Source organism: Eupeodes corollae, chromosome X (genome assembly GCF_945859685.1).
Source record: "Eupeodes corollae chromosome X, idEupCoro1.1, whole genome shotgun sequence".
Classification (NCBI taxonomy): domain Eukaryota; kingdom Metazoa; phylum Arthropoda; class Insecta; order Diptera; family Syrphidae; genus Eupeodes; species Eupeodes corollae.
Genome location: NC_079150.1, coordinates 3,012,985 through 3,040,965, shown reverse-complemented (window position 1 = coordinate 3,040,965; position 27,981 = coordinate 3,012,985). Strand labels below are relative to the sequence as shown.

The window sequence follows — 27,981 nt, the reverse complement described above, 5'->3', positions numbered from 1 at the left end:
GTAAACATTTGATTTTTGACTTAAAATCTCGTTAACAAAAACAGATTTTGAAATCAAACTGTTTCATCAAATGCAAAACGTGTCAAAAAATGAAAAATTAAAAAAAAGAATCATGTCTAATGCAAAAAATTTTAATTTTCTTAATAATTTCCCCACAAATAATTACAATTTTTTTCTCCAAATTTTAATGTAACCCATATGACTACACGAAATATAATTCGCCGGTATTATTAATATATAAAAATGTTGGCATAGCTGTCGTTGTGTTCATCTTCTGCTAAAATTTTGTCATGATTACTAAAAAAAATAACATTAGTTAAATTATAATTTTAATATTTTAAAATTCATTATTTGCACTTACTACAAATCGGTTGACTTTGTAACGTGGACGGGTCGGTTGTTTTGATTGAGTTTCTTTCATGTTCTCAAATTTCGCTCGTATTCTAGAATATGTTAACAAAGTTATATTATTAATCATAAATGTAAGTATATGTACAACAAAGCTCAGTAAACGTAAATTAGTAAGGGCCATTTTATTTATTTGGTTTAGACATTTTATTACATGGACTTTTCTGTACCATAATAAACATATATTCGAACAGGCTTTGTGTGTGATTCCCTGAAGTGGACAGGTGTCCCTAGAACTCATGGAGAATTTGCACTGCTCTATAAAGGTTATGAACATTTAATAGAACCTTCTTATTAATTATTAATTATTATAAGGATTACGACAAGGTGGTGTACTATTATGGGATTTCTTTAACATTGTCCTTGAAAGAATAGTGCAGAGCTTCCACTTCAACACTAGAGGCACTATCTTCCAAAAGTCTGTCCAATTGATAGCATATGCTGATGACATTGGCATAATTCGAAGAATTCAGTGTGATTGCAATGGGGTTTTAGTGAGTATTGAGGCAGAGGCGGCAAAAATGGGTTTAGCCGTTAATGAGGGCAAAACAAAGTACATGTTGTCATCAAGAAAAGACATACACCACCGAGCGACGGCCAAAACGTCACCACCTAAATACATAACTTTGAGGTAGTTAAGGACTTTGACTGTTATAAATACAGAAAACAACCCCCACGGCGAGATCAAACGAAGAATTACACTAGCTTGAGACCGAGCTAGATGTAGAAGCTTGTTGGATGAGGTCCTAGTTCACACATGACCGTAGCGGCACAAATTAAAGATGTAAGCGTTTTTATAGATTTGGAAGATGATATATTGAATTCTTTAAAATAATTAGAGTTTTAGTTTTTTTTCAAATCAAAAAGGTACTTACGCTTTTGCACTCTCGATTTGGTTCTCTTCGGAGTTATCTTCGTAAAGATTAATTGTTCCATCCTGAATTTCTCTTTGAATTTCACTAGCTTCCCATTTTTCAAATTTGGCCCTCAGCTGTTTAGCCCTTGCAGCAGATTGAGCCTGGAATAATTTATTGTTTTTTTATAAGGTCACCCAAATATTCGGGGGAGAAAACACTATTGTTCTTTTCGGAAAACTTTGAAAACTGTGAATCTGAATTATATGTTTTCTGTGTGAACAATCGAACTGATATTTTTAGTAAGCTACCTGTATAAGTGCTTCATCCTCGAGATGATTGCGAGATCTAGAATCAACATTGTAGTCACTATCCTCTTCTTCGCCACCCTCTTCGTCATAATCCTCTCCATCCTCCTCTTCCTCTTCTTCAGACATATTTTCCATATCACTTTCGGATTCTATATAAACTCGACGGTTTTCATCTGGTGGTGGTGTAAAGCACTTTAATGATCTCGGCCCCGAATGTGCACTATTATTATTTTTAGTTTGTTCTAGTTCTCTAAACTTGCTTAGCATTATTGTAGCCGTATGAGTTTTTTCAGCTGGCTCGGTATCAATGACCGTTTTTTGTGTATCTTTCTCATCGTCTGATTCTGGTGTTGGGAATTTAACAACGCCCTCTCGCGGTGGAGTAATTCGAAAAGTTTTTTTTTTGTTTTCAGTTGGCTTATACGTCTCGAAAAATTTGAATTTCGAACTTATGTCAGATGTTTCGATTTGTACGTCATCAACTTTTTCATCGTGCTTAACAATGCTATCTGTTGAATTTGAATTCACCTACATACACAAGTTTGCAATTTTTTTAAAAACTAGTTTTATTAAAATGGAAAAATATTACCAAATTTTGATTATCGAATGAACGATTTCTTTGATCGTTTGATGACGGTAATCGATTTCTTGGCGAAAGTTGATTTTTAACTGCAGATGCATCGAGCTCCTGAAAGAGACTCCGGGATTTCTTACTTATCGCTAAGAAAAATAAAGATTTTACAATATATTCAAATAAATTCTGTAAATAACCTCAAACCTGATTCAAAGACTTCAAGTTCATCTTCGGGTACTCGGGCAGTTTCATCATACTCCTTGAATATCTCGCCCTTTTCAAATTTTTCTTTTAAGCATCTTGCCTTGTCACCAATTTCAATTTCAGATTTTTTTCCAATAGATGTGATTCCTGCAGAGCTTAGATTTTTTAATTTTCAGAACTTATTGCATACGGCCTATTTACTAAAAGTTCTTACTGTATTCACAATAATAATCAGGTTAAGATAGTATTTTTGTATAAATAAATTAGGAGGCGGGTTCTACAATATTAATGTCAATAGTTTTTGATAAAATAGCATTCAAACTCAATATTTTAAATAAAAAAAAAGAAAACAAAGTTTGAGCCACATGACCATCTTTATTATCAAATTTTGGCGACCAAGTTATAACAGTTTCCCAGAAACGTCAAGAGAAGGAGAAGGTACAACGTCGAACGGCTACAATCACCAGAGATCGCCAAATCCTTTTCCGATCGAGTTACAAGTAACCTCTCTTGAAGTTCTCTGCCGCCAACACAATGTATCGAAAACCAGTAGCAATATTGCCAAGATGCAATCAGACAAGCCGCCTCTGATGTGCTGGGTTTCAAACAGCCACCAACAAGGAACCCCAAGGATAAGGAATGTCGGCAGGCAAATGCAGCTAAACAACAGGCACGCAAAGCGGAGCTGCATAAAAGGACGAGAGCTGCTCATGATCTCTATGAGTAGAAGATTCGAAAGGAACACCGACTTCTCAGAAGGAAAAAGAGAGGGCATGAGAAGCGTGTGGTCGAAGATGTTGAGGGGTTCAAAAGCAAGAATGAAGTTCGAAAGTTTAAGGAGCAGATGAAATGGAATTCGAAATTCCATAAAACTAGAACCGAAGGCTGCAGAGACGAAAGTGGAAACATCATAGTGGAGTAGAAGTCAATGCTGAGGATATGGAAAGACTACTTCTCCAGACTATATAACGGCGACGACGAACCGCATTTCGCTGCCAGGCAGGATGATCCATTTTACATATTCAACGAAAGCCAACAATCCCGTCCTCCCGACTTAGACAAAGTAAAGATTGCCATATCTAAGCAGAAGTCTAATAAAGCCGCTGGAGCAGATGGCTTGAATGTCGAGCTCTTTAAAGCAGCTGGATATAAGTTGGTTAGGAGCATGCACCAACTTATCTGTAAGATATTATCGGAAAAAAGCATGCCCGATGAATGAAAAAAAGGAGACCCTCTAAAATGTACCAACTATAGAGAAATCAGTCTACTTAACATGGCCTATAAAATCTTCTCTGTTATAATATGTGTACGTTTAAAGCGCTTCGCCAACAACCTGATATGTCCTTATCAGTGTGGTTTTAGAACAGGAAAGTCCACGGTCGATCAAATATTCACATTACGGCAGATCCTGGAAAAAACCCAAGAACACCAAATCGACACCCACCATCTTTTCATCGATTTCAAGGCCGCATATGACAGCATCTACAGGGTCGAGCTGTATAGAGCCATGTCTAGTTTTGGCATCTCTGCCAAACTTGTACAATTGTGCAGGACGACCATGGAGAATTCACGCTGCTGTTTCTTTGGACTAAAAAAGCAATTGAGTGGTAAAGTCCTCTCTCGAGGGACCAAAGTGTTGCTATATAAGACCGTTATTATCCCCGTCCTGCTATACGGTGCAGAAACATGGTCTATTGCAAAAGCGGATGAAAGCACCTTGGGTCAGTTCGAGAGAAAAGTTCTTCGTGTGATCTACGGTCCCGTATGCATCGAAGGGGAGTGGAGGAGAAGATGGAAAGACTTAGCCAGAAGGGTAAAAGTCCAACGACTAAGATGGCTGGATTACGTAGAGCGCATGGAAACCAATGCTCCGGCTCAGTAGAGGAAGACCGCGGATCTGGTGGCGCGCGCAAGTGGAAAGTGATCCACCCAACTTAGAGCGTGAAAATGGAGACATCTAGTTAGGGACCGAGCTAGATGGAGAAGTTTGTTGGAAGAGGCCCTAGTTCAGATATAAATATAAGTAATATTTTGAACTGTTATTATTACGTGCGTTTTGTTCGCATTTCATATATAGTAAAGTGAGAAATTCCCAACAAAACGATCCGCAGTGGCCAGATTTTTGTATTTAAAAATTGGTACAACTGAAAGAAGATCTGTCAAAATAATAATAAAAAAAAAACACAAATAAGAAGAAAGTTTTGTGAAAATCAAAAGTCAAAATTAACTTAACAAGAAAAACTAACTAAAACTAATAAAATGGATAATTTTCAAAAACCTATCCATAGTGAGATTCTACACGAACTTTTATCGGTGTTATTCTCACTATGGATATTGTTTTTGTTATTCGTGTAAAATCCTACTTCACTATGGATAGATTTCCCAACAAAACACTTGTATTGTGAATATAGTAAGGACATTTTTAGCAATACAAATGATATTACAACAATTTCAATTTAAGAAAATATGCACTAAAAAACAATTTGAATTTGAATGAAACATAGAACAAGTGGGTAAATTCACTTACCATGCTCACTTTCCGCAACGGCTTGCTGATACATCTCCTTAATTCTCGCTTGTTTACCCATAAATAAACGTGATCGGATATTTTGAATTTCTTGTTTGCGTTCTTCCCGTCGTTCTTCCTTTGACATAATGTGACCCGTTTCAAATTTACTCTTAATGTCATTCATATTGCCTAAACCAACAGGACGTTCACGTTGAGATCGTTTAGCTCTCACTAAATCTGGGTCACTTTCAGCATCATCGCCATCCGATGATTCACCATCTGAATCTGATTCTTTTTCGTAAGGGATTAAATCCGGATCATCGCTTCCATTGTTGACACTGTTGGCTTTTGCTTGAAATTTGGCTAATTTTGACAGAATTGAAGCACTTCGTTTGACACCGGTCATACTTGGAGTGCGCTCCAAAGTTCTGTTGTCATCATTCTCTACTTGAGATTTTTCGAAAGCCTCGAATTTGGAGCGTATGTTTATTTGTTGAAGTTCTTCTAACCCAAGATCAGGTTTATCGGATGCTTGATTCCAATGAAAAAGTTCACAAATTAAAAACGGTGATTCAATTATATTCAGTTTTTGATCTCAAACAAACCTTTTTAATGAAATTCTTATAACTACTTTTTTAATTAATATAATTTTTGCAACAACCAAATAAAAAATATTATAATATTTATAAATACCTCGAACAACATCAGGGGGTAATTCTAGGGGTTGATTTTCACGTATAATTAATTCCGGCTTTCTGGGTTTGTCTAAACAGAAACAAGTTTATTTATATGATGTTAATCGAATTTAATATTCACCTTCAGGTGTTTCCTCTACAACCTTTGGCATAAAAAGGGATTTAAAGTGTGCTTTGCAATACAAAACACCTTCATGACTTTGATAGTTATCTACCCTGAAACGAAAGTGGAAAAATTAAGGGCAAGTAAAATCATTTTCGTACTACAAGTTAAGTTTTTAGCCAAAAATTGATAACGGTTTTTTGCAGAGTATTTTAAATATGGCGCTTAGGAGCAATTAAAAAAAAATGGTCTTAAATGAAATAATATTATAAACAAAATAAAGTTATACATAATTTTTTTTGAAAATAAATGTTATATGATATGATAACATATCACTTATATACATCACAGAATATGCATTTTGCGTGTATTTTGAAGCGATTGAATTCCTAAAAATTGGCAACTAGTTTTGTGTGATGGAGTTTTGATGTTCCAGCCAAACTTCTGAATAGTGATCCTTTTAAACTTTTTTTGAACCATGTCAATTTTACATCATCATCAGTTAAGATTTTTCGGTGGATATCAATCAGGATTTGTTGTTGATATTTTCAATGATTACTTTAAACGACCTATAAAACAATTTCAATGATTGGTATCAATGTTGAAACCAATGATAGCTATAAGCTTCGATAGATAGAATTCAAAATTTCGTACATTGAACAATAATTTACGAATGCTTGTAAATATTAACGGTAATTTTCTGGTCGGAGGCGATTTTAATTGCAAACACAGAAATTGGGGATGTCTAATAACTAATACCAGGTATTAGTAACATCATTGAAAATATACATTCTACTCATACTTTCGATATATTATTACCTTCCCACCTAACAACCGCGCAAGCCTTTCTAGCTTAGACCTTTTTTTAACAAATAGCCAGGGACTCTTTAATCAAACTATAGTGCTATGTAAATTAAGTTCTGATCATCTTCCTTTATGCATTAGTATGTATTTACTGCCATCTAACAGAAGAAACGAAGTTTTTGACTTCAAAAATGCCAACTGGAACGTGTTTAAAACCCAATTGAGTTCAAAACTAAGAAATGTTAATTATCTACATTCCGATATATCCACTTCAGAAATTGATCAAAATGTTTCCCTGTTTACTAAAAGTGTTACAGAAAGCTTTGAGCAATCTGTTGCTTTAAAAAAAAAGGTTAAATAGCAAGACGGTCCTTCCTCCTAACTTAGTTGAACTCATTAAAATGAAAAACAGTTTTAGAAGAAGATGGATACGAACGAGAGATTATTGTTACTTAACTGAAACGAAAAATCTTACAAATTTGATCAAAGAAGGTATTTCGAGATTTCAGAAACAAGGAATGAAACCAAAAATTAGAGAAAGGTGGCAAACCTTTCTGGAATGTTGTTAAAGTTATTAAGAAGCCTAACTCAAATATACCTGCATTAAAACTAGATAATGGGCTGGTAGTATTGTCTGGTTCTGAAAAGGCAAACGCTTTAGGCAAAATATTGTCCGACTGTCATACTTTACCCAATAACTCCACAACAAATAGCAATGTAGAATCTTAAGTTCTGCAATCATTGCATTCGATCAACTCCAGTATCTTAAATTATCAGGAAGAGTATATTACAATTAAGGAAGTTATTGATATAATCCTTGGATTGAAAACGCGAAAGTCAGCTGGCTTTGACAACATAAAAAATCTTTTTTTTTTTTAATCTTCCAGGTATAAAATTTCTTTTAAATTTGTTCAATTTTTGTATTAAGACAAGCTACTTTCTAATAAATTGGAAAAATGCTATCCTGTAAGTTATCGTCCTATAAGTTTGCTAAGTTCTGTAAGTAAATGTTTTGAAAAAATAATTAAAAACAAACTAATGGCACACATTAACAATAATAATATTCTGCCTCCTGAACAATATGGATTTCGACCGTACCATAGTACAGTCCACCAAATTGATCGAATAACCAGAATCATTGAAACCAATTTTACCAATGGTAAAAGTACCGGTATGGTCTTACTTGAGGTTGAGAAAGCATTTGATTCTGTTTGGCATGACGGGCTCTTACACAAGCTTGTAAGACTCAACTTTCCCATGTGTTTAATAAAAATTGTGAAGTTATTTCTGTCTTCAAGAAGTTTAGTTGTTTCTGTTAACAAAAATCTTTCGGAAATATTTGAATGTACTGCAGGCGTGCCTCAAGGACCCGTTCTTGGCCCAATACTCTATTCAGTTTTTACTGCTGATTTCTCTGTTTTGCAAAATTGCAATAATGCTATATTTGCAGATGACACCTGTGTATTTTCTTCTGATTCACTTGGCTCCGTTATTGAAACCAATTTGCAATCTTCTTTGAATGCACTTCAGCAATATTTTAATGATTGGAAGATTAAGATAAATGCTTTGAAAACTCAGGCTATCTTTTTTACTCGAAAAAGAAAAGCCTGTTTTTTGCCAAGTAACTCTTTCTTAATCAACGGCGTTGAAGCAAACTGGAAATCAAATGTTAAATACTTTGGTGTCCACTTGGACAGTAAACTAACTTTTTGAATTCATGTCCAAGAAATCATAAAAAAGTAAACGTAACCATTAAAATTCTTTATCCTTTCATTAATCGTTAATCAAAGTTAAGTCATGAAAATAAACTAATTATATTCAAAGTTATTTTTCTTGCTTGCTTAGGGTAGCTGCGCAAAAAGCCATATCCGAAGGTTGCAAACTTCTCAAAACAAGTTTTGATAGAATTATAAAATTAAAAGAACGATATAAAGTTTCCTGCGAAATATCTGAAAATGCTTGAATTTAAAATTTAGCTTCATAGTTATAATATTAAAAAGACTGATTTTTGTTATCTATTTATATTTTCTTTGTTGTTGTTAATTTATTAATTGTTGTTGATTAATGTATTTATTTATTATTTATTTATTAATTTTGTATTTATTTGTTAACTTACTTCTTATTTTTTCGATTCTTTTTATACGTTTATTTATTTACTCACTTATTTATTATATTATTTATTATTTTTGTATTTATGTGTTATTTATTTATTGATTTATTTATTTATGTATTTACTTAATTATATATATATTTATTTATTTAGTTATATAAGTATTTATTTATTTATTTATTTATATATTTATTTATTTATTAAAATATATGTAGGTATACATTTCTCAATGCTATTGATTTGTGCTCATTGACACTTTATTTGTTATTTATCTTTAATTTGTATACTGATACAGTTTTGTTAAATTATAATTGAAATTTCGCACTGCTTTTGTCTGCACTCTACCCCTTCCCTCTGTTTTATATTTATTAATGTATGTAATTATTTATACTCTTTTGTTAGGCTCTTTTATGAAGTTTTTAAGTAGCTTTTTCTTCAACCAATACCTTATCTTTACATTTTTTGTTAAAAACTCAAAACTCAACCAATCTCTGTTAATTGTGCAATATATATTTAAGATAAAGAAAAAATTAATATTTTTAGCTACTATAAAAATCAAATCAAATCAATAATTTCGTACATGCACTATATAACGATGTATCTCTTTGTCTATCTCAAAACATGAAAGGCTTTCATGTGTTAGACAATTTAATTTAGAGGACCCTCATGGAAGACTAACTTGATAATATATCTAAATGTTTGATAGCTAGCTAAGAATTTGTCAGCAGTATAAATAAAGTTATTCAAAATTTCGCTAAAAAAATCCTTTTTGCTCAAATTAACTTCTTGCCAAGTATGAAAATTAAGACTCTTAGAAAAAACTTGAATTGAGTAAAAACTATGCGTTTACTTACTTTAATTGCTTTTCACATTCATGACAACGGAAACAGTTCTTGTGATAAATACTTTTTTCTGCCTTGATTTCTTCCATTTTATAAACCTCTTTCTGGCAAACACGACAATCTTGCTTTTTTTCAGCATTAGCATCCTGTAACATTAAACAATTGCAATATACTTATTAATGTATTTATTTATTGAAATTTGTGTAGATTTTTGGCACAATTTCTCAACTCAATGTCAAATTAAATATCGTGGAAAATTAACGCGTGCAACAAATTTTATGTAGTTTTTCGATTTTGTTATTACAGTGTATATTTGAAGCTTTAACAATTGTGACTTACAACAGTTTAAATTTCAAAAAAAAATCTATTACAAATTTTTGATTGGCAAATGCAGATATTAAGTGATTAACTGACATTGAGCAATATTCGTACCATTACCTGAAAAAACATCATGAAACCTTAAAAGAAAGGATTTTGCTATACAAAATGAGATATGAAGGTGGGTGACACATGACATGAGCATCATTGAAATAATAAAGCATTTTTTAAATGATTCAAGGTTAAAAACACAAAATGAGGAATGAATTGTTATGTGCTTACAGTGAACTTTTCTTGAGCTTTACCAGCATCACTTGAACGTACATGTATTAAATTCCGCTTTTGAAGAGTATCAAATTTGCTAAAGCTCGATTTCTGTTTGATAAATAAAAATAAAAAAATTAAATTAAAATTGGATTTTAAAGTTTTTCTACTTTAAAGGTATACATTTATTATATGTGCTATAAGTTTTTAAATTTGTTAGTTAATTCACCTGAGTTATTAGTTGTTTTGATCTACTGATATTTTATTTGATACCAGCTGACCCGACAAACGTTGTTTTGTCATACAAAATTATTTCTAGAGAATATTTTGATAGAAATAAATAACTTATTGTGAGTGTGTAAGGATGTGGTTTATAAGTGGGAGAGGTATAGAGCACTGTAACCGGTGATAAAATATTGAAATAACAAATCACCAAGCAATTTTTTTTTAATTCATAAAAATTAATCCTTTAAAATTAAATACAATATCAATCACTTAATGCCACAGGGTCTACAATATTTTTTGTGATCCCATCTTTCGCCAATACAAACAAACTGGATGGTTTGCGTACTCTAGAGCATGACACGTTTTACTGTCAAAATTTGTTGCTGCTGAAATTGTTCTTTCTGCCAGACATTCATGATTTTTACATTTTCTGTGTTCATCGGAAAATATCTGGTCTATTTTTTTTATAATTAGCGAACACTAAACGGGTTTGTATAACTTTAATATGCCAAAGACACAGTGTGAGCATTAGGAAAAGAGGGAAGGGTTGGATAGGAGGTGTCAGTGGACATTGGTTTTAAATTTCTGAACATTGCAATGACAGGGGAAGATAGAGCGTGGCAAGGCGTTCCACATTCGCGTAGTACGGCTAAAAAAAGAATCTCTGTACTTCATAGTACGGCGGAAGTTGGGCTCAAGGGTAAACTGATGGGCATTCCTAGAAGCGCGGGTATTACGACTAAATTGTTTAAGGGGAGGAATGCAACTGGCCATTTCAATAGAGCATAGTCCGTTAAAATAACTGTAAAAAAAGGGTGAGGCAAGAACCTTGCGTCGATGTTCGAGTGATGTAAACGAGTTTTTGATGTTAATATCACCAATCATTTTAAAAGCTCTTTTTTGAATACTGTGCAAGAGGCTTAAATAAGTTACTGGAGCACCAGCCCAGAGATGAGAGTTATATTCAAGTTTTGGACATGTACAGGTTTTGTAGATTTTACCCAGATCAGACGGAGAGAAAAATGTCTTGCAACGTCTCAACAAACCTAGACATCTTGCGGCATTTTTTGCAACATCGCATATGTGATCGCTCCACAAAAGGTGGTTGCTGATGCACATTCCGAGGATGTCAAGATTTTCCGTTTCGTTGATGCAAGTGCCACTCATAGATAGTGTCAAAGAGGGTTTAGCTCGCTTTAACGATGCAAGACAGCATTGCGTTTTCAAAGGATTAAATTCCACAAGATTTTGTATTCCCCATTGTACAATGCTATGTAGGTCGGAATTTAATGACCTAATCATATTTAGCCGTTGCAGTTTCACATCCGAAGAGGAGGGTTGTGAGTCTGGAATCGAATATGAAAAACTATAAGAGTGCTATCGTCAGCGAAACAATGTATTGGATTAGAAGTAGCAGACAAGAGATCATTTTAAATCAGATGCATTTCGATTTGGTGAATGCATACCGAAATGACTGAGTGGTAAGCAATAGCAATCAATGCTTCATTGTACATAGCGTCACTGAATACTATCGCAAGGTCGTTGCACCGTGTACGAAGTTAATGCAATTGAACAATAGCACTTAGGTGCGCAAAATATAGATTAAAACCTATCTTCAGGCCCGTGGCATGATGGTTTGTGAGTTGTACTATCGTGCCAGAGGTCTTGGGTTCGATCCCTGCCTATGCCATCTTAAGTCTTTTCACGGGTACAGCCTCTTCCGAGGAATTGACAAATTCTCCAAGAGTAATTCTTGCTTTCTCAAATTTGCCGTTCGGATTCATTTCAAAACTGTAGGTCCCTTCCATCACTGACAACAGTACTCGAACACAGGAATGGTTGAGAGTTGTTAGTCACTAGGCCCTAGTTCTCAAACGGACTGTTGCGCCACCCATTTTATTTATTATAGATAGTCGAACAGTGCCATTAAATGCTACCTTTAACTTCTTTGCCGAATTAGTCAAGGTCTGCAAACAGCTCGCATCCATGCGTAATTAATTTAATATGAGTGGGTAAAATTGTTCTTATAACAGATAGTCCTCTGAGCGAAGCATAAATCTTTGACACAACCATGTCGACATGGTTATCCCAAGTTAATCTATTGTTAAAGATCAATCCTAAGTTTTTGACTTGTGTAACATATTTAATACCCCGGAAGGGAATTTTCCAGGTCCGAGAATTTTTTGGTCGACAGTGGAAGAGCTTTAGGATTAAGTTTAAGCCCGTTGTGGATCTACCAATAATGTTCAGACTGTGGATCAATGTTTATTTTAGATATTGCATACTTGAACAGCTCTCAGGAAAACTAATATATAACTGAACATCATCAGCGTAGATATGGTATGGACAGAAGTACAAAACAGAAGGCAAATCATTAATGAACAATGAAAACAGTAAACACGCAAGGATTGATCCTTGAGGAACACCAATATGAGCAGGAAGAAACGAAGGTCTGGTAACGATTAGTCAAATATGAATAAATAAGTCAATCAAATGCCTTCGAAAACTGTAGAGTCCTTTCAAATCCTATCCTACATTCCTAATTGCTCGCACTGTGTTTAATCATTACAAGGGTATTCATATCCTCTCGAGTGTGATGTAAAAAAAGGACATCTTCCAAGAAGCGGGATATGTAGAGGTCATTGTAATTGTGTTGATGATCTAAGTTAGGTGAGGAAGTAGAAGAGCTAGGAGAATAATAAAGTCAGGATGAAGCCTACATTAGATGAAGCATTGAGTCCAATCAAATTACTGTAGCTTTTACTCTATTCTTCATTACAATACATACAAAAATCGTCTATTTAACAATGACATATAAATCTAGTGGAATTAAATAAAACAATTCGAAAAATGTTAAAGCGACCATGTTAAATTTTTATTATGGAAAAAAATCAAGGACTTGAGGTTAAAGTTGATCATAGAAAATTAACAGATACAAAAAGAAAATGAAACAACTTCAGAGACATGATTGTGTTCCGAATTCTAAAATAAAAAATTACAATTGATTGGGAGCCAAAAATTAAGAAATTGGGCAGCTTTAGAAAAAATGACTTAGCTTAAAAAAATTGATTAAATAACAACGACAGCCCTTACAATAAAGGATTATACGAATTTAAAAAAACATAAGTAAGTTTTATAATTTGGATTTTGATTTAAATTATTTATGTCAATTTTTTTTGAGCAATTAAAAAAAAAATATTTTAGATGTAGTTTTATAAACAAGCTAACATAAATACTTAGAAAAAAATTAAAATAGTACAGGAAAGTATTTTTAGTAGTTTCGAACTCTCTCATAAATTAGACAACATAAAACCATCTAGTTTTTAAAACCTTCCAATTTTATTTTTTTTTTGCTTTTTAATTTGCATTTTTTCCAAAATCATTGACATAAATATTTAAACTTACATTTTAGTTTAAAAAATGAAGTTCTGGCTTTCAAAATTGGTGAAATACTTAATTGTAAGCTTTGTGGCTATTTTTTAATATTTTATTTTATTATTTCTTTCAATTTAAATCACGTTTTCTTTAGCTGCCCCTACCTCCTAAATGGGGGGAGATAGACCCTCCCACCTTTCCATAGTAAAAAATGTTACCGTATTCGTGTCCAGCTGTTCATTGTAAATGTGTTTATTATGGAAAAAATAAAAATTAAATACAAGAAATGTTTTGTTTTGATTTTTGGTCACGTTCTTATATATTAAGTGTAAAGTTTGAACAAAACTAAAAAGGAGTAGGAAACTTCTGTAAACCAAATAAATTAGGAACTCTACTAGAACAGCAATGAAAATGAGAAAAACTAATTAAATACGCTTCGAATTCGATCACCCACATACTATTTTGTACATTTTAATCATAAATAAACTAAAAATGTTATTGATACAACTTAAAATTCTTATTTTATGCTTCAATTAACTTACCAAAGCCTTAACCGATACGCCATAACATTCAAAATACTTTAATAAGCTTTTAAATTTTTCCAAGTCTCCCACTGATTTTGTACGCTACTTTGAACAGACGATCATTGTTTTTAAATTTCTTATTGTTGTTAGAAAGCTCTCTTTTTTTTTGTTAAATTTTAAAATATTAATTTTTTTAACCTACCTTTAACTGATGCTGGTATGTTACAGTTTCATTGTTTTTAATAAAAGACAAATCTCCAAAACTTCGGCACTTTTGTTTGCGTGTGATTTTTGTTTTGGTTAGTTTAGTATTTTGTTTTTTTTTTTTTTTTAAATAAGAAAAAAGTAAAAAAGTAAACAATAATGATAAACAAAACATTTAATCAAAATCTAGTGTTACCAAATTTTTAATCATTAAGGACTGATCTTGTTTGGAAGATTTATTAATTGATTTTGTTTGCGTCATACAAGAACACGAAGAAGCTGCATCGGCTGCTAGATAGACTGCTTTCTTTAAATTAAAAAAAATATTGATATTTATGCATCAGCAACAAAAAGGGCAAGGACTTACTAAGTAAGACTATTTACTAGACTGAACGACAAGCCTCTACAGGTTGTTTTATTAAATAAATACAAAAAAATGTCAAAAGTTCATGTTTTTATTTTTAGCTCCTAATGTTCTGTTTCTGTACCTTTTTTCAAAAACTTTATCAGAAAATTCTTCCAAATTTTTTAAAAACTAAATTTTAAATTTATTTAAGATATCTATAAGGCAGCTGATGTCGTCCGAATCAGTTTTATTTTAAACAATTCGAAAATAAAAACTGCTCTATGAAACTTGACGGAGCAATTCGGACGACGTAATTCATTCATCGAAACTGAGAGTTGCAATTTGTAAGTCACTAGGTCCCAGTCCTCAACGGACCCAATTTATTTATTTTTAATAGCTACTTTGTTTTCAAGGAACTATCAATAGAAAGAAAATAACTCCTCAAACATAAAAATGTTGAAAGATCTGTGACTTTGTGCTCGCTTTAGATCGTAAATATCGTAAGCTTGAGGTCAACGTCCAAATAGATCTATTTTCTATTTTGTCGCGCTTTGAAAGGTGACAAGTGTATTGTCAACATATACATATAGTACTACACTGGTCGACATTATTATAAGAATTTGATACTTTGATGGTTTTGGAAAATACGTTTGCATGTTCTGAAAATACACGTTTTCAACATTATTTTCGTATTTCTTAATAAAAATTTAAAAAAATTACAAGACCAAAACTTACTTTCAACTCATTTTGCCTTTTTCTATTGAAAACCATTTAACAGAAATGGTTACGCGTTTTTATTTAGATGTTAACAAGACACAACTTTTGAAGTTTTTTCGAATATTATATGAAATAATATAATTATTTAAACTGAATATTGAAAAGAGAATCATAGATTTTTAAAGATATCACGGATTTGATTGCAAAAGTGGATTTATAAATTTAGATAGCTTCGAACTTTAAAAAGTACGATATCTCAAAAACCTGAAGTGATACATTAGTTGTGAAGTCGGATTTGAACTAAGGTCACCAAAACCCACTTTACAAGTGCAATATTAATTCCGGTAAGAAAACCTTATCGACCAGTGCTATAATTGTTGGTTCTAATGGAGGCGACGTTAGCTACTGCAGTTTTTTCTTACTTAACTTTTTATATAAAACTTCCAACGCCATATTGCGGCTACGGCAACGAAATAGATTTTATATACAAAGTTGACATTACATCGCCCGAAGTCTGTAGCTACATTACGTTTTGTAAATTCTTAGGTCACGCTTTGTAACGCGTGGTTGTGGTTTAGGTATTATAAATGTACCTAAAATAATATTTACATTTGTCAAATGGAAACCTACTCTATGTTATATGTAATGTAGTCACCCTCAGTCTAGTAGATTTATGAAAAGTCTTTGAAGAACTTACTAATTGCTTGACATCAATGTTAGCCAAACCATCATCGATCCGTTGGTGTTTACTGTTATTCGTCATAGAAAAGTCCGAAAGCATTATTGTTTCATTTGTTGATGCTGAAGAAAAATGTTTAGACTCTAAGTCGATTCTATTGTTACATTTGATCGAATCACTACCCGAAACAATTATTTGCTTTTGAGGATAGTGAATTGAATTTGGTATTGTTTTCTTGAATCCGCAAATCACAGACGAATCGGCACCATCACTACTACAGCATGTCACAGCATTCAAAATGAAAGGATTATCTTTAATGGACGTAAATATTGTGTTATTGATGTTGTTTTCGTTTTCGATTTCGTTTTCAGTGTTATTTTTGGAAAGTATTTGAAGTTTATTTGAATCAGTTGAGCTGTCTGAGAAGGATTCTAAGGATGCTTCGTGTATATCCCGCATAAGTGCTCTATTGCAAGACGAGTTATTCTTCTGCTCTTCATACTGCAACTTTGTTAACTACATACATTTGAGAAAAAACATTTAAGAACGAAAAGCCATGCAACAAAAAATTTATAAAATTACAAAAACAAAACTCTTTTAGTTATTAATTTGTTACTTATTTTAAATTGTTAGTAAAAGTTTGAATTCGAAAACCAAATCTCACGTACCATTTTTTCCAAATTTGATCTGTATCCGGTTATAAGGATAAAGGAAGAAGAAATGTATTGAATTAAACTTACCACTGATATGTTCTCTTTCTCTAATTGATTGGATTTCTTGACTTTCTTCGATTGTTTTTTTCCATTTGCCAAACTTGATAAAGACGCAGAAGATTTCATTTTTACAGTTTTTGTTTTAACAACTCCATTTTCGGATGGCAGAAGTTCTCCGCCTCCATTTTGCTTTGCTGTCGAATCTATTGTAATATTAGACTGTTTTTCAATATTCTTCGTTTCTAGGCTATGATTTGTGGTATTAGTTGTTGTATTTTCAAAAACTTCAATAACGGTATTACTCGAAGAAACGTTTTCCACCATAGCTGTTGTTATGTTTGCCTTTGTTGTTAACGTCGCCGTCGCCGTTGTGGTCGCAGATAGTGCTACACTATTGCTGCTAACTACTTTTTTCGAATCTTTTGTCTTGGAAGCTTTGGCTTTTGTTGTTTTGATAGATTTTTGTTGTACATGTTCACCCGTTACATTAGATGTAATTTGGTTGTTTTGCTGCAATGTTTTTTTGGACATAAAAAGAAATAATTTATTTAATTATGAAAAAAGATTTATGTACATATGTAATTTCTTTGATATGAAAGTTTCATATGAAAAAAGTGTAAATAGGGTATAAGAGTGAGAAATATAAAAACGGATATAAGCGCATTTCAACTTTTGAATTTCCTTCCAAATAGAAGAGAAAATGGTAAAATCTCTATTTTTACTTTGTAAAATTAAAATTTTCTTTTACTTCTGTCTTAAGATGTCACATAAATTCTATAACGCTTACAATTAGACTTCTCTGGAGACAAACATTGTCATATAAATTTTTGTAATTTGGTTCTGGAATGTTAATTTTATGAGGTTTATTAAGACTTTTCGTCTTCACGTGAATAGCCCTAATAAGATAAACAAATAGAAAAATTTAAATGTATCCATATTTTTTGGTTGGTCACCTTAAAATGTTCTCTAACTTTAGAAAACTATAGTTTTTAAAGCAAATGTTTCGTTCATCTGTTGAGACAAACAATAATTTTTAAAAGTTTCCTTATGATCAGAGTTTTTTTTTTTATTTTATTTTATTGAAAATATGCAATTTTTTCAGGTTTTTCTTAAAAAACCTACAATTCAATGTTGAACTCTTAGTTTGAAACGAATGGTCTCATTTTAATTTAAGACAAAATTGACTTAGTTGGCTGATACAATATTCGTTGTAGAATTATTTGCATGATTCGAAATATAGCACTTTCTTGTATTATTTCGAATAAACGTTGTTATGAAAAATTAATCTCAAATTATGAGTGAGAAATGAAAAAAGACTGTAAAGAATAAATCTAAAAATTACACTCATTTGAAGCTGAAATACATTCTGAAATCTGAACATTTTATCTGAGTAAAAAACCATAACTTTCATACTTAAATAATTTAATAAAATTGTAATTTTGACCAATATTTTATTTCCATTTAATTTACATGGATTTGACAACCCCATAAAGTTCAACAAACAAAATAAGTAATGATGAGTTGCCCTTTAGGGACCCTTTCCATAACTAAGAATACACAAAATTAGTAATGAAATAAAACTTTTTCGTATAATGGTTTTTAAATTTTTGACTTTAGCTTTATACTTACAACACTTGATTCCATTTTGATTTATAATGTTATAATACTCCGATCAAACCGCAAAGTGAGCAATCAATCCTGTAATACGCAAATAATAACAGTTTTATACCTTATAGGTGTATTCACATTTATATTTAATTTGTTCAAATTAACACAAGTTTATGACAGTCTGCGTTGTTAAGAATTATGATCAAATACTGAATTCCCAAATATGGGATACATTTAAAAAAAACAGTGATTCATCTGAAACTAAATTTTAAACACTGCAAAGTATTGTACTTTAAGAAAATACTTCTATGTTAGGTTTTTTTATTCAGTTTCACTTGACGGTTTTCTTAAAAGCAAATTTAAGTTGTAATGGAAATGTAATAAATTAAATTACGCACAATTTTGTCAAAAAAATATTTAAATATTTTTCAGATGTTTTTCTTATATCATGAGAAATTACTATCTACAAGCAACCGAAATCAAACGTTTCTTACACAGGAAGAGAGAATCTCATTTAAACAAAAAAAATTGTTGGCTATATTTGTAAAAATAGAAAATTTTCTGGTATTTATTCAGTTGATTAAACGGCGAGAGTTTTTCACAACATGACCGAGCTCTACGAGAGTGTGTGCGTAGGTAAATTAGGGAAATTTAACTTTTAATGCAATTTTGTTCGGTGCACAAAATTTTTGTTTTTATTATTTTTATTTGTTTCTGTTTTGAATACAGGAAATATAGCTTTACTTACAAAATAAAAACAAATTCCTTACTCGACCTCTGTGAAAAATATTGTTTTTTATACTAAGAAAACTGAACTCAAATGTTGTCTCGAGAATGTCTCACCGTTAAGCAAAACACAAATGAAATACAGAGTTTTGTGTTTAGAAAAAAAAAACTAAAAATAGATCTATGAAATTTTTTTTTTTTTTAAATCTGATAGTGTCTCACCTACATTTTTCAATAAGGAGGAAACAATTTGTGCTTGTGTACCTGTTTGCCTACATATATACTATGCGTTACACTATGATATGGTTTATATCATTCTTATTCTTATTCTTATTCTTATTCTTATTCTTATTCTTATTCTTATTCTTATTCTTATTCTCATTCTTATTCTTATTCTTATTCTTATTCTTATTCTTATTCTTATTCTTATTCTTATTCTTATTCTTATTCTTATTCTTATTCTTATTCTTATTCTTATTCTTATTCTTATTCTTATTCTTATTCTTATTCTTATTCTTATTCTTATTCTTATTCTTATTCTTATTCTTATTCTTATTCTTATTCTTATTCTTATTCTTATTCTTATTCTTATTCTTATTCTTATTCTTATTCTTATTCTTATTCTTATTCTTATTCTTATTCTTATTCTTATTCTTATTCTTATTCTTATTCTTATTCTTATTCTTATTCTTATTCTTATTCTTATTCTTATTCTTATTCTTATTCTTATTCTTATTCTTATTCTTATTCTTATTCTTATTCTTATTCTTATTCTTATTCTTATTCTTATTCTTATTCTTATTCTTATTCTTATTCTTATTCTTATTCTTATTCTTATTCTTATTCTTATTCTTATTCTTATTCTTATTCTTATTCTTATTCTTATTCTTATTCTTATTCTTATTCTTATTCTTATTCTTATTCTTATTCTTATTCTTATTCTTATTCTTATTCTTATTCTTATTCTTATTCTTATTCTTATTCTTATTCTTATTCTTATTCTTATTCTTATTCTTATTCTTATTCTTATTCTTATTCTTATTCTTATTCTTATTCTTATTCTTATTCTTATTCTTATTCTTATTCTTATTCTTATTCTTATTCTTATTCTTATTCTTATTCTTATTCTTATTCTTATTCTTATTTTTATTCTTATTGTTATTATTATGATTTTGAATTATTATTAATATTATTTTTTTATTACTATAATTATTATCCCACGCCTCTTTCCCCCCTAGGTAGTACTTGAGTGGGTTAAATTTTTCAAGTCGTATCGGAACTTATTTAAAAATGATAATGTTTAGTTATTTTTATGGTTTATATTTTATTTTGTTTAGTTTGTTTACAGTTAAGGTACAAGTACTCAGAATTTTGACGTGGAATTATGCTCGAGAACAAATTATTAAGTAATACCAGAGGTGTTCCAGTGGTAAAGTTGAATCCCTTGAGGTGAGAAGAAAACAACTGCATTAAGTATAATCCCTTAAAATAACGGCAAAAAAGGCATAAAATGATGTTATAATCATTATTAATTTTTCCTTGGAATACAGTTCAAGGCATTTAATAAAGTTATTTGAGGCATCAGCCTATGTCCTATGAATTATACTCAAGCTTTGGACGTATTTCAGATTAGGGGAATGAAAAGATTTATGTATAGCCCCACGAAACCCAAACATCTTCCAAACTAGGCGGTTGGTGATGCACCGACTTGGAATAAAAATGAGAAAGAGTGGCAGAGAAAGGACACAGCCCTGGGTAACGCCAGGATTTTTTTTGCTAGACTCATTTAATAATACCGAACGCATCGTTCAATAATTTATTAATCCATCGAGGTTCGTCAAAGCTAATGGGGTCTTACATGAAAAAAGCTTAACAAAAAAAGCTTTGCCCGGCCCGTCTAATTAATGAACACTTAAATATTCAGAACAATTACATGTTGAAATAGGAAAGAATAATCTAGACTAAGACTGACAGCTTAATGAGCCAGAACTATGAAAGGGTGGTTGTTTATTACAACACTTTGAAAACTTGTAATTTTTTTTTTATACGGTCACTATGTTGTCTCGATACTATTTTTTTAATCTGATATTTAGACACTGTGTGGTCCTTCGAGGAGATTTGCAGATTTCCCATGTTTAGGAACAGACAACAGGCTAATGCTGGGCAGAGATAGAGGCCCGGGTAAGCATTTATGAGTCAGGGTTACGGGTTTATGAGGGGTGGGATCAGTTCCTCCTCTAGAATCACAATGAGACATATTTATGGACTATATATATATATTTATTTATATATATATAAACTACTAAGCTTATTTCCCACTGACATTTTGGAAAAATGTATTTTGGGTACAAATTTAAGCAAATATTCAATTTTTAAGGGATAAGCAAGGTCAATAATCACATTAAATAAAAATTAGTTTTACTTATAATTTATTCTGAAAATGCATTTCAAACGTTTTAATGAGCTTATTTTGACTGGTTCCGACATTTTCTACCATAAACACATTTATGCCTAGGTATTCATACTTTGAAAAAAAAACATCAAGCTGAGAGCGCCGCAGGAATTTTAGGTCATTCAAAAATAGTTTTTATTTTTAAAACGCAAATTGCATTGCAGCATAAACAAATAAAAAAGAAAGACTGTTTTTGTGGAAAAACAGAAATTTCACATATGTGAGATGTACAAATATTCTTTGCCACTATTTGATGATAAATGCAACAGTAGACAGATTAGATACCTAAAGGAAATATTTGATTCGTCGTGCTAACAGTCTTGTGTGCATATTTTATTAGGAATAGAAATATAATACAAAATATTTGTTTAAATTGAAAACGAAGTCTAAATGAAATATATCAAACATTCAAAAGTTTCCATGCTAAGAGGCCAGGTATAGCGATCATTGAAATCAATTAGAAAAAAATATTTCAATGGATTTGTACTGATTGATTGGAAGTTTAAATTTAAATTTAAATGTCATTTTATTTCTCAAAAAAAATCATTCACAAAATTTTGATTTGAAAATCGTTAGAACGATCTTTTTTTGAATTAAAAATTAAATGAAATATTTCTCAGAAAAATTAATTTACAAAATTTTGATTTGAAAATCGTTAGAGCGATCTTTTTTTGAATTAAATCAAATTTAAAAAAAAATCTATTTTAGTTAAAAAAGTATTTTTGAAATGTAGTTATTAAGAGCTTGTTAACATAAGTTTTACATTTCAATTTGGTAAAAAAGTATGACCAATTTCCAAAATATATAAAAAAAATATTTTTTTTTAAATAAAAACAATAACTTTTTCGATCATCAAATATTATTCAGGCAGTATAAAAGCTTGTTCAGCAAAAAATGATTGAATTCGGTTGATTAGACAACTTAAAAACAAAATAACTTTTCTATAGAGGGCATCCTTCTGGAGCAATACAAAAATATTTTCTTTTATATTGAAAGAAGCCAAATTAAGAAAACAATTCTTTTTTAGCAAAAATAAAAAAAAATTATCGGTACGCTTTTGACAAAAGCACAAATCGGCTTTCAAATTTGAAGGCAATCGACCCAATGTTTTGAGCTGTTAGGGAAAGGACAGACAGAAGGAAGGAATCGGGGGACATACTTTTTGCGACTTCTCTACAATCGTAATTAAGATCTGCAGTTCGAATTATTTCACGAATGCAGCACTCGCCATATAGTTCGTTAATATATTCCGAACAAAATTTTAACTGCACAACTTCTTTTTGGGTTAACTATTTGTTTTTAATTTCCTGACGGAAATTCATTTTTCTGAACAGTTGATATTTTTATGTTCAAAAGGGAAAGAAATTGTTGTGTTTCAATTTCACACACACACAAAATTTTTTTGGTGGATTTTATCAGAACACTTTTTTTCAATGATAGAAATTTGTATGATCATTATAAGCGACCTGTCAAAAGCAATTATCATGATTGATTTTCATGATGAAAACCAATGATAGCTATTTTTAATAATATACTTTTCAATGGCAGCGTTCAATATCAGATCTATAGGGTATCCAAATACCTTTATGTTAGTGTAATGCGCTTAAAAGAACAGCAGCTGAGCTATTCAAGAATTGGAAGGTTCAGACGACATTAGGGACTAGAGAGTAAAGCAAGTTTCTAGTATTTGATTGGTCAGCAGCGACTGGATTGAAAGTAGACGGAAAAGATAGTCAAGAAACATCTCCCTTACTATCAAGTCAATTCCACTTATGTCAAAATGGCAGCTAATTATGAATAAAGTTCAGCTTTTAGTTAATTGAACATTAACTAAAAGCTAAACTTTATTACTCTGTGATTTTTGTCTGCACAATTCTATTTTATTTCTTAGGTAAAAGGGTTCTTTGACAAATTGGTAATATAATAAAATAAGTAATATTTATTTAAAATACAATATACAAGTTGAGATAGCTGAAAAGTTTTTTTGAACACAATTATGTTTTAAGAAGTTTTTGGGCGATCAACTGAAAGTAGAAGTTGGTAAAGTAAAGCTCCGAATTTTATGTTTATGAAATTTTATTTAAACTAGTTGCTTTGGCCAAATTTACGTTCAATGAAAGCAGTTGACTGCAAATAAAGTCCCTTATGTTGCCCAATTTCTGGTAGGCATATGTGGCTATCTGACAGAACAGCTGACTCAATATTCATTTGATTTGAATTTTGTACATTTTTTGGCAAACCCCGGTAAATCTAAATTTATGCCTGATTTTTGAGAAAGCTGTAAGTTATTTTTATTTTTTTAAAACCTATTTCAACTTAGGCAACTCAACCAAAAAGGTAGCTTAAAACTCACCAATCCAGGATACGAGATTGATAGCAGATCTCTACTATCGACAAAATTTCAACTATTGACGATGGATACAAGTGGCGCATAAATATAACATTTTTTAATTACATAAAAGTTTGAATAAGAAATTTATTTTTGTACAACCGGAATGATGTATGAAATTTTCAATTATGTATTTGACCCAAAATTAAATGAGCTCAACCATACCCTGAGAAATAATGTGCCAATCTTGTGTGAACAGAGAATGTTTGCATTTCCTAAGTAAATAGTATCGGGTAGTTTTGTTCGCAAAATTAAATTAATATCAAATCTTCAAATTGACTTTTCTAGGCAAAAGAAAAACGAGATGTGGGTAATCGGATTAGTTTAGCAAACCCAGCGAACTCCGTTTCGCCACCAGATGGCTTCGTTTTTTGTAAAATAAAGACAAATAATTATTTTTTTATTTTATATTTGAAAAGGAAAATTTTCATTTTACAACAGTAATGAATTCATTTCGATTACAAAAATGAAGTGTAATTTAGTTAAACTTCTCTAAGTAAAAAATGAAAGTGAATCCAAAGTAAATATTGAATCGAAGCGTTATACTTGTTTGAAAATTATTAGTTTCATTGTAGTGCTCTTTGGTAAACAACATTTTTTGTTTTTTGGTCTGACGTTAACACAAACAAAGTCGATTTTTTCCCAACTCGTGAACTCGCAACAAATTATACCAAATTTGCTCAGAATGAGTAATATAGAATTTTATATAAGTGGATTTGGGGTCAACCAAATTTTTCAGTGCTTTCTTAAATTGCTCTATGATAAAAAAAAATACTCACTAATTTTTTTTTAAAAGTCGTTTTCGATATCTCTGACGTTTCTAGAGATATAGTTGAGTAAAAAAGGTTCCCAAAAGTAAGCTTTGGTTTAGAATATAGGGCCCTTGAAACGTCAAAAACTTTAAAAAATTTCAATTCCACGAATCGAATCTTTTACAATAGCTTTATATGGGAAGCTAAATGGAGTTCACCGCTTTTCTGTTGAAATGTTTCCTGAATTTTTACTTTTTAAACCTCACGTAGCAAAACCGTGAAAATCGGTTCGTGCGTTCTGGAGTTATATCGTCAGGAAGGATAACCCGACTTATTTTTATATTATAAATAAACCAAAAAACTAAAAAAGAAAAATGATTTTCCCAACGAATATTTTATACAATAACTGATACAAATTGAAGATATTTGTTTCAAATCATTTTTATCTTGAAAATATTGTTTTCAGCATTCAGCCAAATTTTGGGAAAGATCGAATTAACAGTTTTTTATTTTACAAAAATACAAATATATAAAAAACATTGGTGAAAATTAATTTTCGACTCAAATACTTTTTCAAAAATTAAAATCAAACCAATTTTATCTTAGAGTAGTACCCGTGGCATGATGGTTAGTGCATTGGACTGTCATGCCAGAGGTCTTGGGTTCGATCCCAGGCTATGTCATCTAAAGTCTTTTCATGGGTACTGCCTCTTGCGAGGAATTGACAAATTCTCCAATAGAAAATCTTGTCATGAAAAAGTGCTTTCTCAAATTAGCTGTTCGGACTCGGCATATAAACTGTAGGTCCCCTTCATTCCTGGCAACATTACTCACACACAGGAATAATTGAGAGTTGTAAGTCACTAGTCCCTGGTTCTCAACGGACTGCTGCGCCACCCAATTTAATTGATTTAATTTCTTCTTATAGAAAATGTTGTTTTCGACATTCAGTGCCATTTGTTTTAAAATACAAAGTCAGTTTTCTTATAAAAAATTTAAATCTACAAGAAATTCAACAGACAACTTTTTTTAACAAAACACGATAACCTACAAAAACGACAAAAAACTGATAAGGAATGCTTTTCGACTTAACTGAAGTATTAGGAGAATAAAGAAAGATATGGGCTTCAAATTATTTATCTCATACTGTTATGAATATTTTGTTAACTTCCTATAGGAATTTATTATTAATTAATGGGTCCGAATTTTCAAATTGAAAATTTTGACATTTCTCGACATTTCAAGGTCCCTAGAGTCGAAATAAAAGATTTTTAGAAAGATGTCTGTGCGTGCGTGTCTACGTACGTTCGCGACGTTTTTTTCGTCGCCCAGAGCTCAAGAACCAGAAGAGATATCGACTTTTTTATAAATAAAAAAAAAAACGAAAAAAAAAATTGTCACCTCGAAAATTGTACGCATACAAAATGATTATCTCTTAAACAATTTTGTGTAACGAAAAATAACGTTTTTAGCATCTAGTAAAATTTTGAGAAAAATTAAATTGATTTTTATAAAAATATAAACCTAAAAAAAAACATTACTCAGAGTTGGTAAAAATGAAATTTCGACTTAAATATGTATTCAAAAATTTGAGATTATGGCTTCCAACTAATTTTAACTTATACGAAATATTGTTTTCAACATTCGGCAAAATTTTGATAAAAATCGAATTCAAATTTTTTTACAAAAAATAAAATTTAACTAAAGTTGGTAAAAATCAAATATTTTTTCAAAAATTTGAGATTATGGTTTCCAACTAATTTTAACTTATAAAAAAATATTGTTTTCAACAGTCGTAAAAATTTTGAGAAAAATCGAACTGACAGTTTTTGTACAAAAAATAAAAACCTAAACAAACAAAATTAAAAGAAGCTGTAAAAAATTGATTTTCGACTCAAATATCTTTTCAAAACTTTGAGATATTAGCTTTAAACTATTTTTATCTTTTAAAAAATATTGTTGTCAATATTCATTTAAATTTGGAGACAAATCAAATCCAATACTATAACTTGATAAAAATTTACTTTCGACTGAAATAGCTTTTCAAAAATTAAAAATATTGTCTTTAAACTTTTCTTATTTCACAGAAAATATTGTTTTCGATATTCATTATTTTTTTTTAATCCAACAATCCGTTTTTTCATACAAAAATAAAATCTATAAAAAATAGTACGCAAATTTGGTAAAAATTAATGTTCGGTTCTTGATATCTCTCAAATTAATTTCATTCATCCAATTTGTAAAAATTTAAGAAATTCTACTAAAATTGGTAAAAATTTGTTCTCGACTAGATTTTCAAACTATGAAAAATATTGTTAGTAATTTTAAAATTTTTAACTTACAACTTTTTTAGCCCAACCCTACAAACTTTTAAGCACCACAAATCGACAGACGGGATGGGAAGTTATCAGTGTGGATCGCATCCCATCCTCTTTTTTTAAGTTTTAATCACAAACGAATGGACAGACACAGGATGGGAAGTTATCAGTGGGGGTCGCGAAACCCAGTCTCTTTTTATAAATTTGATTTCTTTCCCAAGTAACACAAAAATTCAATGTAAAACTAACTGCACACAACACTGTATTTCCTTGGATATCAAATACCTAAAGCACTATATCTGAATGTAGGTACACAAGATGAACAAAACAAAGTTGTATCTAAATTTAAAATTATTTGGCCCCTTTTCTTGCTTCTGCTGGTGCGTGTTGCTATTCTTGGTAAATTGCACTTTATAATTTTAGAAAATTGTATTCATCGCTTTTCGTGACAGAGCTCAATATTGAGCATCATACTAACTTCATATAACTTACCTCTGCATCAAGATAAGTATATCAATTGAGAAAATCCGGCGTCGGTTTTCCAATCCGTACAATATTATTTTTTTAAATATAACTAGATGTAAATTATATAAGTTCTTAAAGGTTCACTACACGTAAATATGAACAAAATATTATTAACTCGTTCGTGCCGAAATTTTTTAACTCGCTGGTAGTCCAGGCAAAGTGAACATTAAACATTGAAAACGAAGAAGAGTATAGATGGGTTTATTTAGGATTTTGTTTTTCCTCAAAACTTTTTGATATTCTTTGTACGTATACAAGACTTCTTGCACGGTTGCGTCTTGCGGTTTTATTCATTATTATTATTGTTTTTCTTTGTAATGGAATTGGATCAATGCACTAGAACTAAGTATAACAAGATATAGTTTAAAAGCTGTCGGCGTGAACGGAGATGAGAAGACATAGGGATTTTGGTCTTGAAAGAATCAGTACGTT

The 27,981-nt window shown here is 30.8% G+C and overlaps 2 protein-coding genes across 6 annotated transcripts; both read right to left on the bottom strand.

Moving 5' to 3' along the window:
- Positions 1 to 115: 115 nt before the first annotated feature.
- On the bottom strand, positions 116 to 27,739 carry LOC129953253 (LIM domain and actin-binding protein 1). 5 transcript variants are annotated; one of them, XM_056066239.1, is made up of 14 exons: positions 27,517 to 27,739; positions 18,409 to 18,477; positions 16,807 to 17,289; positions 10,015 to 10,107; positions 9,427 to 9,560; positions 5,677 to 5,771; positions 5,554 to 5,625; positions 4,879 to 5,391; positions 2,352 to 2,498; positions 2,163 to 2,293; positions 1,574 to 2,101; positions 1,284 to 1,426; positions 362 to 443; positions 116 to 297 (listed from the first exon to the last, which is right to left on the bottom strand). In XM_056066239.1, the coding sequence occupies exons 2-14, from the start codon at positions 18,421 to 18,423 to the stop codon at positions 295 to 297; spliced, it is 2,439 nt and encodes an 812-aa protein (XP_055922214.1). In that variant the 5' UTR covers positions 18,424 to 18,477; positions 27,517 to 27,739; the 3' UTR covers positions 116 to 294. The 5 variants fall into 5 exon arrangements, with proteins under 5 accessions (XP_055922214.1, XP_055922212.1, XP_055922211.1 ...); XM_056066237.1 differs by lacking the exon at positions 27,517 to 27,739 and adding an exon at positions 19,136 to 19,264; XM_056066236.1 differs by lacking the exon at positions 27,517 to 27,739 and adding an exon at positions 18,882 to 19,035.
- On the bottom strand, positions 13,456 to 16,796 carry LOC129953254 (uncharacterized). The gene is made up of 4 exons (XM_056066241.1): positions 16,085 to 16,796; positions 14,521 to 14,631; positions 14,323 to 14,391; positions 13,456 to 14,222 (listed from the first exon to the last, which is right to left on the bottom strand). Exons 1-4 carry the CDS (start codon positions 16,523 to 16,525, stop codon positions 14,130 to 14,132), a joined length of 714 nt encoding a protein of 237 aa, XP_055922216.1. The 5' UTR covers positions 16,526 to 16,796; the 3' UTR covers positions 13,456 to 14,129.
- Positions 27,740 to 27,981: the final 242 nt, after the last annotated feature.

Bases quoted from the DNA above. Each gene is read 5' to 3' on its own strand.
- LOC129953253 (XM_056066239.1), bottom strand. The intron at 5,392-5,553 runs GTATTTATAAAT...ATTGGAATCAAG, and splicing joins ACCCCCTGATGTTGTTCGAG to CATCCGATAAACCTGATCTT. The intron at 1,427-1,573 runs GTAGCTTACTAA...AAATTATTCCAG, and splicing joins AGGATGAAGCACTTATACAG to GCTCAATCTGCTGCAAGGGC.
- LOC129953254 (XM_056066241.1), bottom strand. From the start codon at position 16,525: ATGCGGGATATACACGAAGCATCCTTAGAATCCTTCTCAGACAGCTCA. The intron at 14,632-16,084 runs GTAAGTTCTTCA...TTTAATTTAAAG, and splicing joins ACATTGATGTCAAGCAATTA to AAAGCAGTCTATCTAGCAGC. The intron at 14,392-14,520 runs GTAACACTAGAT...CGCAAACAAAAG, and splicing joins CCTTAATGATTAAAAATTTG to TGCCGAAGTTTTGGAGATTT.